Raw genomic sequence first — 13,284 nt, 5'->3', positions numbered from 1 at the left:
GCAGATATCCTGAGACCAAAGATATATATATATAGTTTATGCTGTTTTCCTTAGCATTATGCAAAATGAGTACAGAATCATCCCGGAACTTCTCCATGCCTTTCGCTGACTACGTCGGTACTGGGAAGCACGTACCACGGGCGTACTCCAATACAAATTCAGGATTATACACACTAACAACCACCTGCAGTAAACGTCTTAATCAGTGGGTCAACCAACTAATAATACTCGTATATTTCTCCTCAGTCTGCTCACAACTTCAGTCGTGCGTGAAACATTAAAAACTGCCCCTAAACGCGGGACGCAAATACCGCCGTTCAATCGAGCACAAATATTTACATCATAATGTGGGTGCACGACGTCGAAAATACAAATAAATAGCTAAAATAGGTTTCTGCCTTCTGTCGTCCGATTATAACCAAACATGGTGTATGTCCTGCGCTGCGCAGCCTCTGCGCAGTTACGTCCTCGAATATAGAGATGTATGCTAATTAAAACCGTGTTTCGTTACAATTAGCCGGCTCGTTTGAGTAGATGTGTTTGTTTACGTAAACCTTGCAGGTATGCGCTAGACCATCTCGCGTTTCGTCACGTTTGCATTCCTTGCTGAACACCATTAAATTTGAGAGTCCAGCGTATACCTCAAACTTGTCATTTGTTCAGTAGCAGCGGAAAGAGAGCATGCGAGAATCCTAAAAGAAACGACAGTTCAGCATTTTTCTACTTGGGGACTAACCTTAAACAATTTCCACGTGCACACGAATTCACCTGAATCTCAAGCAGGACAGGGTCTCTCAATCGGAATGTGCTGAAGGACCCTGAACAGTTCATCCTCGGCTAGCAGTCAGACCAGCCTGTTGTGCCGCCTTCTTTCTCTCACGCCTACATTCCACAAAACTCAGTTCTATATAGATAGTCTTCGACCTTAATGAATAGTCATTTTTCTCAAAAAAAATTTCTCAAATGCTACAGCACTCTAAGAAAGAAATTATTTCCCCCTTTTCTGTCAATTAAATGAAGATGCCTTTGATAAGACACCTTAACTTTTTTTCTGGGCCCTTGAGACTCTTCGAAGAGAGCATATAATTGTATCCAAAGAGAGTTCACGCGTCTCATTAAAGAGGGTCATTTACGTGGTAAGTCAGGGGTGTTTTTGTGTGTGTGTGTGTGTGTGTGTGTGTGTGTGTGTGTGTGTGTGTGTGTGTGTGTGTGTGTGTGTGTGTGTGTGTGTGTGTGTGTGTGTGTGTGTGTGTGTGTGTGTGTGTGTGTGTGTGTGTGTGTGTGTGTGTGTGTGTGTGTGTGTGTCCTGGAAACTCGCGTCCTGGCATACGACTCTCACGTGAACTCTTTTCGGATATACTCCCTTCGGAGAGTCACTCACTTAAAAGAGCCACACATACTCTCTTTTTTCCCCCAAGGCCGTATAATTCAGTTCCAAAAGATGTTCGACCTTAATGTACCTTTGTTGTTCGCAAGATTTATCAAAATATTTGTTTTAATTCTCTTTGGTTTTTTATGGTTGTTTTTCACACTCTCTCTTACTCTTCTGTAACTAATCTCAATATTCAGCTGACAAAAGAAGCAAGCACGTCAGCTGGGCGCAACCCACGGCTCGCGAGTCTCCTGTGCGAACGCGCCTTAAGACAGCCACCTGTCAGAGGAGCATGATATACTCACGGGTCTCCACGAAACGTTGATGGTGGTGGGATCGATGGTGCCGGTGGCTTGCTCGAGGCCCGTCGACAAAACGCATCATGGAAGGCGCCGCACAGAAAGCAGCACGTGCTCTTATTCACACACACACACACATACACCCTCTGCCGCGAACTTCGTCGGTAAAAGAGGGACAGAGCCACACACACACACTGCTCGACGCCGGCAAACTTCAGTGATGGCTAGGACGACGACAAATGGCGCCTCACTTGAAGAAGTGTGCTATCCTTTCTACTTGCCCGCGCGTACACCGCCCGTTGTCTGCACGCACGTGTCGACTTCGGACTGCGGCCACACGTGCCTCCTTCCCGACGGCGTCGCATTTGTTTCTCCACGCTGACTCTTGGCGGCCGTTCGCCGTTTCCTCTCACTCTCTCTTCAGCCCGCATCCCGATTCGTCAAAAGGGATTCGCGCAATCATCTACCCGCCGTCTGCTTCTCTCTATTTCTCTCTCTCCAGGCGGCTACTTAGGGAAAGGGGTTGAGTGCACACAATTGGTCGCTATGCAGGACACCGACGCGCGATTCGGCGCTCGTCAGACGGTCGGAATGACCGATTCATACATACATACATACATACATACATACATACATACATACATACATACATACATACATACATACATACATACATACATACATACATACATACATACATACATACATACATACATACATACATACATACATACATACATACATACATACATACGTACATACATACATACATACATACATACATACATACATACATATTATTACATACATAAGATTATGATGGGGAACTGACTAGGCTTGAAAGGAGCTTGAGTTCGACTCGCGAGATTTCTGCTGTTGGATGAGAGTACCCTAAAGGCATGTCATCTCAATGAAGTTCACATGAACAGATATACAGATGAAAACAGTCGCGGGACCTATCACCGCTGCCAAACTGATTTTTATTTTTTTATATGTTATAGAATGCCTGCTGGTTTCGTCACTTGCACAGTCGTTATTTCGACTATATATACAGCACAATTTTACAGACAGTCGAGTGAATAATAAAAATAAAACAAATGGCCAGCAAGTATACATAGAAGTCTTTATGATAAACAAAGCTTCTGTAACACAGATTTTAGCGTCGTACGCAATAAATAAATAAATAAATAAATAAATAAATAAATAAATAAATAAATAAATAAATGGCGAAGCCGCACAAGGCTAGCAAAAGAAGAAGGCGGACTATTCTCAAGTCTAATCTGGTTACTTCGTTGCTAAGCTTCAGCTACATGTGGGCATGGTGAAAGATCTACCGTGGCTGGGGCATGCTTATTTGTTTCCATATTGCTTCTAGGTTGTTTATGGGCTTTATATGTGTTGCTACTTTGTATCTAGATTATTGGCTGCTTTGTTATTTCAAAACCCTGCGGCTTCGCTGTTTCAAGACTATAGCGTGAATTAGCGCAATGGCTTCGCCATTTATGCTTTCTATTCCTTCAATCGCTTTCTTTCTTTATCTTTCTGTATTTCTTCTCTCTCTCTCACACGATTTTCCCGTCCTTTCTCTCTATTTCACGCGTCTCACGTTATCCGCATCACAGAGCAGAGTTTTCGTTTAACGTCGCACCTGCCGGACGTGGTAGTTGGTCTTGCCCAATTGCCGGCAGTGACGCATACCAACCTGAGGAATGCGATGCTCGCTTGCTGGTAGCACATTTTCAGTAAGTTTTGCATGACAACTTATTCTTACACCGTGTGCATGACGGAGCACAAGTTACGTACAGCTTAAGTAGCTTCCCTGTATGAAGAGAGCGCGTCATGATTGTTGACGATAGGAAATTTTTAATTTTTTTTTCTTCTGCACAGTATAGCCAGTAAAGGCTGGCTTAAACTGCTTCGCTTTTATAAGTCCGACACCCACCAGCGCAGGAAATGTAGCCCTCGAAGGTACCGCAGTTATACGCGTGCGTATATATATATATATATATATATATATATATATATATAGTTATAAACTTCGAGAATAGTGCAGTATAGGAAACAAAACAATAAAATATTTATTTAATCCTAACAGTTTCGGCTGGTGGACCAGCCTTCTTCGGAGGATGTAAGTGAAATGATACAAGTTCCCGTAGCAGAGGGTCACCCTCACAGTTTAAAGACCCTCCAAAAAAAAGAGAGAAAAAGACAAGCGGGCGAACGAGGTAGCAACAGACAACAAGAAGCAGAAAAAGGAGAGGAACTAGAAAGGAGCGACGGAGAGCCGCCGGAAACGAGCGGGTAATTCTGGCATTGTTACTGGGGCTCTCCGTCGCTCCTTTCTAGTTCCTCTCCTTCTTCTGCTTCTTGTTGTCTGTTGCTACCTCGTTCGCCCGCTTGTCTTTTTCTCTCTCTTTTTTTTTGGAGGGTCTTTAAACTGTGAGGGTGACCCTCTGCTACGGGAACTTGTATCATTTCACTTACATCCTCCGAAGAAGGCTGGTCCACCAGCCGAAACTGTTAGGATTAAATAAATATTTTATTGTTTTGTTTCCTATACTGCACTATTCTCGAAGTTTATAACTATATATATATATATATATATATATATATATATATATATATATATATATATATATATATATATATATATATATATATATATATATATATATATATATGAACACGTCAATCTTCACTTGTTACTACTAAGTGGTTCTAAGAGAGAAAGGAAGAGAAAAGTTAGCCCCATAACTGTGTGCTTCAGCGAGCGACACCTCAACAGTAGCTCACAAGGGATGGGGGTGAGGAGGGATTAAAAGGATAGGAATAAAGGTGTAGAGAGAGAAAAAGAGGCGTGAGGTGGTAAGCCAGAGAGCGCGACGACATATCGAGGGGATAGGAGAGATAGGAAAGATGGAAACACGGTCACAGGAGTTTGAGGACGGGGCACCACTTGCGAGAGCTCTTGTCGGCGTCAAAAGGTGGCGTAGAGCAAGTCCAGTTGGTCATAGCTACACTGTCGTCGGAGGTCGGCGTCAGGAGATGACGTAGGGCGAGCCCAGTCGGCCAGAGCTACGCTGACGTCGGATATCGTGAGGGCACAACCGGTCGGCACGGAATCCAGCAAGCGAGTGTTCACTTGTTGGAGTGCGGGTGCAAACGTATACACGTACATAGTTTGCAAGCATACTTGTTTAACCACCACCAAATTTCTTTTTTTTAAGTGTGAATACACTTTATAAGCGACCCCAAACCATCCACCGCCGTCGGCGGCGTCCGCAGTCTTCTCTCTATCTTTAAAAGAAAGAGGACTTGGCGGGCCGCAGCGCGACGCTCTACCGAGTAAGCCACGGACGCGACGCCGATATCGGTGTCAGTAACGCGCCTTATACCCCCTCTCCCTTCGCTCGCTCCTCCGCTCTCCTCGCTCGCTGCAGCTGCGCGCGCACCCCTCTCTCTCGCGCGCCCGCCTTCTCTCTCAGTCTCCCGTCGAGAGCGGGTCGTGCGATGTATGTAACGGTTCCTGGGAATCGAAATTTGATCGCATGGGGGAGTTTACGTTAACTCACTGGCGAATGCCAACGGATTTTAACTTTACTCCCCCTCATAGCCCCGCCGCGGTGGTCTAGTAGCTAAGGTACTCGGCTGCTGACCCGCAGGTCGCGGGTTCGATTCCCGGCTGCGGCGGCTGCATTTCCGATAGAGGCGGAAATGTTGTAGGCCCGTGTACTCAGATTTGGGTGCACGTTAAAGAACCCCAGGTGGTCAAAATTTCCGGAGCCCTCCACTACGGCGTCTCTCATAATCAAATGGTGGTTTTGGGACGTTAAACCCCACAAATCAATCAATCAATCAAATCAATCAATCCCCCTCATAGCATCACCCCGTGCATTCACACTTAACCATGTTCACCCTCGGGGAAATGCTTGGGAGTTTTTTTCTTGAAAACCGGTACTTCAGCTACTTTATCGCAATGCATGTTTCGTTCCTCTACTCATACACGTTACAGTGAAACTTTATGCGAGCACTTTCTCGATTGGCGCAAGCATAGCCCGGCCGGCTGTCGCGTCCGTTTATGCATAACGCGGCTGATTAGAACCTTCACGCACTCAAAGTTTCTTCCACTCGCTGCACGTGTTCATTTCAAGATTATTGGATGGGACGCCCGTTAGTTCGAGACCCGCTAGACCGGTGCGAGTCACCGCTGGACCGCCAACCCTAATAGGCACCCGGCAATGCAGTTTACGAGATCTGGTGGTAGCGTCAGAACACACAGCCTTGCGGGTAGGCGAAGCAAAACCGAGTCTTCCAACGCGCCTAGCGAGTCGACGCAGCAAAACCAACCTTGCACGTGCATATCATTTTCTTTTTAAGTGTGAATACACTTTATAAGCGACCCCAAACCATCCACCGCCGTCGGCGGCGTCCGCAGTCTTCTCTCTATCTTTAAAAGAAAGAGGACTTGGCGGGGGGCCGCAGCGCGACGCTCTACCCAATAAGCCACGGACGCGACGCTGATATCGGTGTCAGTAACGCGCCTTATACCCCCTCCCCCTTCGCCCGCTCCTCCGCTCTCCTCATTCGCTGCAGTTGCGCGCGCACCCCTCTCTCTCGCGCGCCCACCTTCTCTCTCAGTCTCCCATCGGGAGCGGGTCGTGAGGGGGAGTAAAGTTAAAATCCGTTGGCATTCGCCAGTGAGTTAACGTAAACTCCCCCGTGTGATCAAATTGCTATTCCCAGGAACCATTACATCATAAAGGCACCATAGTGTGATTAATAAATATAATAGTGCGAATTAATAAATACCCCTCATAGCATCACACCGTGTATTCGCACTTAACCATATTCACCCTCGGGGAAATGCTTGGGAGTTTTTTTTAGTTGTGAGCAAGCGGTCACGGCTTATTATGTAAGCGCCCAGGAAGCGTTCTTTAAAAACGTGCCAAAAAGGGCACTGACACTTCATCGTGTCACTGTGTTCAGCGAGCGTTCCATTTTTTTTAGTATCCCTGGCGGTCGGTACCAAAAATGCTGAAGAGGCTCAAAGTAGAGTTTCTAACAGTAATTCTACCCCAAAGATCTAGGGGCTTTAGCCCAAAAAGCTTCGTTGCGCCCTCTGGTTCTGTGTCGGGTGCCTATAAGCGCGCGCTGAAACGGACAGCCCACTTAGCCAACTCTTACAGAATTCGCTCTCTCTCTCTCTCTCTCTCTCTCTCTCTCTCTCTCTCTCTCTCTCTCTCTTACACACCCACACTATCTTTCTTATTAGTTTTTTTTCCCCTTAGCGAAAAGACCACGTAAGTTGTCTCTTTCAGAAGATATATCTGTCTCAAAAATAACTTCCATTGCTCGCTGAAAGCAGATCGGCCTCGCTCTTTTGGATCGGACGCGCTGCGCGCGCAAGAAATTCGCGTATGAACGACGATTTCCGAATAAATGTAGGTTGCGGAGTAACTTTCGTCGCTGCGAATATTTCATGTCATTGCTTCTTTCGGATGTTCTATACTTCACGCCTTCCATGTTGCATTTCACGCCTTCCATGTTTCCTTGACATAAATAGCACGTTCAAGGACTCCAGCGAGCCTGAAACGCAATACTTACCATGCAATTCTACATGGTGTGTACAAAAAACGTCGGGGACAAAACTTTCCTCGTCACTGCCCGTCGCGGCGTGCCCGCTGTGCGCATGCGCTAATCAATCAATCAGTTTCAGGTGTTCTCTATACATTCCACTCGGCAGTCTACATTTCTTTCAATATCGCGTGTTCATACGTAATCGCACTTGAAACCTAATATCTGTGGCGATGGTGGGTCTTTTATACCGATGCAGTGTTTCCTATGGTTATTATAAAACATACTGTCCGTTCCACTTTTTTTTTTTTGGGGGGGGGGGGGGGGACAAGGCAATTCATGGTGTGTTAGAAGCTTTGACGTGGCGCAAGTGTGTACGAGGTGATGTCCCGGAACTAAATTCCAACAGCGGCGACTCCATCTCGAAGAGAGCGAAATAATGGCAGCGCGCTCCTGGCACGTAGAACCTCAATATTTCATTTAGGCGCGGTGCATAAACACAAATACCTATTGTTCACGTATTCTTACCTGCATTTATCACCCTCTGCAGGTATTTAGACACCGTCACAACATGACTTGACATTTAGTTATAACTGTCTCCACAAGCGCAAATCGTTGTTGTTCCCTCTCGTATGACTCATACCCATCCTAGAATATGAACCAATAATTAATTATTGCTAACTTCATTTGCGCAGCTAACTTCCTTTCTTTCGATCACTTAGTGCATATACTCGCCGGCTGTTCGTTTTTTCTACGACGCCATTTTTAACACATAAAAATAAGCTACAATGTTGGCATGGTAGAATTTTATATCACGTATCCCAAGATTAATACGAATTTTACGATACATAAATTTGTTATTATATTTTTGCTACACTTTGTTTCATAAATATGTGACGTTATGCCTCAGAAGTCTATGAAATTGCCCCGTTGATCGTTTGCATTGTACTTCGTGTCCAACATGCAACAAATCCAACGGAATTGACATTATGTGCTGTATTAAGGCGAAAGCCTTAGACGCTTCATCACATGCGAATATTGACCAGCGTCACAATTCGGCGTCTCCCGTCGATGTCAGTACGAGTGATGAAAAAGATCCCCATCGCGTGATGACGTTACTGTGACATCACACGTGATGACGCCGTCACATGGCATCGTAAGCTTGGTCAAAGCGCTGGTCCGATCGCGGAGGCAGTGCAAAACCAGGTGAGGTGCCCCCAATCTCTGAGTCAGTGCAAAACCGCATCAGGTGCGCAAAGCTTTTGGAGGGTGTCTGGGCAGGATCGACACATTGACTCGGCAGAAAAAAAACTAAAGAGGACGAATTTCGCCTTCCAGTTAGGTGAATGCTCAAGGAACCCTGTGAGTGTGTGTTGAGCACTAACCGCTAACCAATGCGCAACTGTGTGTGATTGAAAACATTTCTGATCGGACATCAGAAAGCTTGAAAGACGCCTGAGCCTCTCAAAGCTTCGGGAGCGGTGGTTAGAAGAGGAAAAAGGCACCCACTTTCTGCAGCCCGGCCGGGAGCACGGCGCAGTGTCTGTTCCTTAATTCGGGAGTTGAACGCAATAGCGCACCTGGGCACCGTTCGCATCGCTTTCTCATTCGCCAGCCAAGCTTACCTTCTCGATAAGCAACTCAACTGTGACGTCAACAGAGAAGCGTCAGTGTGCGAATAACAGTGGCTGCTCCAAACTGTCCCGTCCACAAAAGTATAAAGTTGCGAAGTACTCCATAATTAATCATTCTGGGAATCAGACAAGTATACTTACTACGTGTCCGTAAGGCAACACGAGCACCTATATGCGCAGCTGCATGCTTCGTTGATGCTGTTGCTGATGATTAAGCCTGAGCGCTTTGTAATGGGTGGGCCTTTAAACCACTCGGTCGTTGCGCAATTCACAGGGTGCGATTCTGTGATTCCTCCACGCAACACGAGTGTTACACCGCGACTCGTCGCACTATACAACACGTGCATAGGTTTTTCTTTGTTTTTATTTTCGGTACCATTTCACGCACCAGTGTGACTCTCTGGTTGCGCACCTGCTTTCCACGCTTTAAATCAGCGTGGGTCCACGAATTTCTTTACGTCCACCTATCGCGATTTTTTGCTCACGGACGATTCCGCCGACAACGAAATTTCTGCGAAACGAGTTTTGTAACGCTATGGCATCAATAGGATAGGTCACGAATATATGGCACAGAGATCATACGAGATTTTTTTCCACTGCAGTACTTGGGCTCGGACTGGAAGAACAGTTCCAGCGGCGCCCGTGCCACAGTCAAGTGCCTTACTTGCGCAACCTTCACCTCACCTCTCGGGCCAGTATACAGATACGCAATGTTAGATCCCATCGCCCAGAACGTCCAAAGAGCGCGGAGTTTCTAAATAAGGCTATCGATCAGCCGCTTGCAAGAAGGGCGCCCCTAAATCATCTAACGTTATCCCCTTATACAGCGGCCTCGCGGGGTCATGACAACAGCGAAGATTTCTTTGTTGCCGAGGGCTATATAGCGTCGCATGTGGTACCTTCCACCTCAATATCTTAATTAGCTAACGCGGTTATGGACATCGCAGTGATAATGAAAGTCGGGCGAGTTTTCGCTCATGAAATGCTCTTTTTGGGTAGCGCTCGTTCTCCCACTACAAACGATGACCATTAGTTTTCATAAGCTAGAAACATTATACCCAGAAAGCACTGCCCTTTACCGTGATATAAAAAGAGAAGGAAAAAGTAAAAAAAAACTAAAATAGGAAAAAGAAAAAAGGTATAAAAATACAAAACAAAAAATAAGCAACAAACAAAAAGAAATGAAAAAGTGAAGAAAAATAAAAAAGAAACATAGAAAGAAACGAAAGAAGTAGTAAGGGCATGAAGAAATAAAGAAAAAGTAGCAAAGAAAGGAAGAAAAATAGAAAGAAACTAAATGAGTAAAGTAGTAAAGGCATGAAGAAGAAAGAAACAGAGAAAGAAAAAAAAACAAAGAAAGAAACAAGGAAAGAAATATAGAAACAAAGAAAGAAAGAAAGAAAATAAAAAGAAAGAAAATAAAGAAAGAAAGAAAAAGAAAGAAAGAATTCTATTTGGATTAACAATTTCTGTACAGAAGCCTCGCCAGTGTGCCCTCAAAGACGGGCGAGTCGTGCACGAGAGGATATGTAAACATTGCTTCACTGCAGAAAAACACACGTAGTGTAACGAGTGCATAGTGCTGTTTTAATTCAAACTAGATAACAAACGAGTGTTGGCATCAATTTTCTTCGCTCTTTTTTTTTTTTTCCCGTGGCTTCAGCAGCGAGCCGAGATGGATGAGAAGGCTTGCTCAGGCCAGCTTGTGCTTCTTGTAGAGGTCGACCACTTCCTGCACGTCCTCCGTGGAGCCGAGGAAGATGGGACAGCGGCCGTGCAGAGTCTCCGGCTGCACGTCCAGGATGTGCTGCTTGCCGGAGTGCGCCATCCCGCCGGCCCGCTCGATCAGGAACGCCATCGGGATGCACTCGTACAACAGGCGAAGCTGCTCGCGTGGCCGGAGAAGAATGCAGTGAGCATGCCGTTCCTTTACTTTCCACAGGGCACGTGAACTTGGCGAGTCAAGCGAGAGAGAAAGGACTAGCTCTAACGAGTTCATTCAGAGAGACATAACGGAGGCAGCGATATCCACATCAGCTGCAGTTGTGCAACCAGCTTATCGGCAGTGATACTGGCTATTTCCAGTTCAAGCGTCTTCTGATATTGGCTTCTGGGTACAAACTCCAAAGCAATATCGTTTCAGTAAAAACCGTCATGAATAGGCGTGTGCAGAGAGGGGGGGGGGGGAGGGGAGCACTCTTTTTGGTCATGTGAATGGGTGCAAAAATGAAAACGATGCGCAATGATGTGCTTTTCACAGGGGGTCTGCTTTGGTCACCGGATTTCAGCGGGTTGAGGAGGAAGTATATAAAAAGTTCTTTGAATGCAACGTCACGATCGCCCAGCCGTCATTTGTCGTAAAAAGTCAGCACGACCATAACCAAGGTATGCTTTAACGACCAAGCCCAACTGGGTAAACGTATGGGGCAGGCTCGGCGCCTCTCATGTGATCCCCTATCTCATTAAACTCAACGTACGCAAATAACAATCGCAATGCAATAAAGGACGTCGGCAAGGGTGTGCAGAAGAGGCACTCGCTCTTCCAACCGAGTTACACCAGCGCTACCCCCCTTCCCCCCCTTCCCCCACCTCTATGAAACATGAGTTTGCACTCCTAAGTCGAAACCCTTCCAACGGCCATGTCTGATCGTATAGGTCAGAGGTCGGCAATGGGCGGCCCCCGAAATGACGTCAAATCCCCTCTTCTTCCCGCATAACTTCCTAATGGAAGCCCGAAACTGCACCTTTGACCTAAAATGAGATCGGCTTCCCTTGTATAATATGTTTCATTAGAACTTAGCAGTATGTGTTATGAAAGTAACCATGAATTCTAATACAGTTTTGTGTGTTACCGTACATTGTCGAGGTTTTTTTTTTCTCTTTGTCTGCAAAGCTGCCCCCTTCCTCACCATCTTAATTGCTGATCCTCTCCCCCGCTGTGTCGGCTCCATGCAACTTGGCCGTCACCTCAAAATAAATGTTGCCGATTCTTGCTGTCAGCGCTATTTCTAAATTTACTCCATCATACACGTCGCATGTGCAATGTGCGACGTGTACAATGCACAAACGTCCACAAACGTTTGTGGATCCACTAACGTTCAAGAAGGCCACCACAGAGATACAAACAATCCACAAACGTTCAAGAAGGCCACCATAGAGATATTCCTCAGATAGAGAAAGGAATAGTTATGAGGTTTTGAGCATGCAGTGAAAGCCGTTCACACACACAAAAAAAAAACTTGTCTAAACAATATATTAGTGTGCACATTTGATATTTCGCTACGTTATGCCCAGAATTAATCAGCGCACCTCTACAACATCTGCGTACATCCATCCCCAGCTGTCTTTCAAGTCATAGGCAGTTGAGAAACTTCAAGAGAATGACAGCTCGTAACACACGCACCAAGTCGCTCTTCACTATTCGTAACTGAAACTTTGGGAGAACGCAGAAATGCCTGATCCGTGTCGAGTATAGGGTAAGACGTGCATCTGCACTCACCTTTCCATTGGGTGCGTCTTTTGTAGCTGGGTACATAAATATGCCGCCGTACTTGAGCGTACGGTGGACGTCGGCAACCATGGAACCGATATACCGGGCTCCGTAAGGCTTTCCACTCTGCGAATGCCCAGAGAGAACGACGAGTGTCAATCGGTCCGCGCATGCGACAACTCGAAAGACGTTCGGCACACACACACTGCACAATGCAAAAAGTGTTGAATGGAAAATGGCATAGTTCGCATCCAAATTGTGCCACTTCTGTGGAGACATGCAGCAATTAAAATTTCGACATACATCGTGTACCCAGGCACCACACACAGGCAGTGCTTGAAGGAAACCGAAATTTCGTTACGCCCATGGTGTAAAAAGCCACAGTTTCGCCAAAAGGGCGAAGCAATTAATGCTTTAGAAACATATTCGGATGTTTTACGAAGCAAGACTAGCATTTTTAGGAGCAATATCAATTGTAAATATACGGGCACGACGTTATAATTGCAGGGTCTTGTCGTCGCTGTCACCTCGCCTCAGCCTCGTATCTCGAACTGAGCCATCCTCACGGCGTGAAAATTGCAATGTTATACGAAGTGAGGCTGGCAGTCAACTTATTTAGTTCCGATCTTATGCAACTCTACAAAAAGCTGGTGTAAGAGGACACGGCCGCTCCAGGTACACTCTTTGCAGCGTTTTTTCGTGTTGAGAGCGCAGCCCGTAAAAAGTTTCTGCCTGCTGTGGGGGCAGATGCCGCGCGCTGATCGTTGCCGCGATAGCGCAGTTATCATGAGCCCTCCCCCCCCCCCCCCCCTGTTCGCTCACTCGACTCGCAGGCGTTCCCCCGTTCGCTTCAGAGGCATTGACGTTCGGTGTGGACTCGCAGGCGTAACACCGGTTCCCGCGCAGAACCACGGT

At 46.2% G+C, this 13,284-nt stretch overlaps 1 protein-coding gene across 2 annotated transcripts in view; it reads right to left on the bottom strand.

Annotated features, from left to right (window-relative positions):
- Positions 1-10,445: 10,445 nt before the first annotated feature.
- fbp (fructose-1,6-bisphosphatase) overlaps positions 10,446-13,284 on the bottom strand; it is a 29,223-nt gene continuing 26,384 nt past the window's right edge. For both annotated transcript variants that reach the window (XM_075891324.1, XM_075891325.1), the window contains 2 exons: positions 12,379-12,495; positions 10,446-10,764 (listed from right to left, as the gene is read on the bottom strand). In XM_075891324.1, the coding sequence (XP_075747439.1) occupies positions 10,573-10,764; positions 12,379-12,495 (309 nt within the window). In that variant the 3' untranslated portion in view covers positions 10,446-10,572. The remainder of the gene's footprint in view (positions 10,765-12,378; positions 12,496-13,284) is intronic.

This window comes from Rhipicephalus microplus, chromosome 1, assembly GCF_043290135.1.
Source record: "Rhipicephalus microplus isolate Deutch F79 chromosome 1, USDA_Rmic, whole genome shotgun sequence".
Classification (NCBI taxonomy): Eukaryota; Metazoa; Arthropoda; class Arachnida; order Ixodida; family Ixodidae; genus Rhipicephalus; species Rhipicephalus microplus.
The sequence above is the reverse complement of the archived record's forward strand: the minus strand, read 5'-3'. Positions and strand labels throughout refer to the sequence as shown.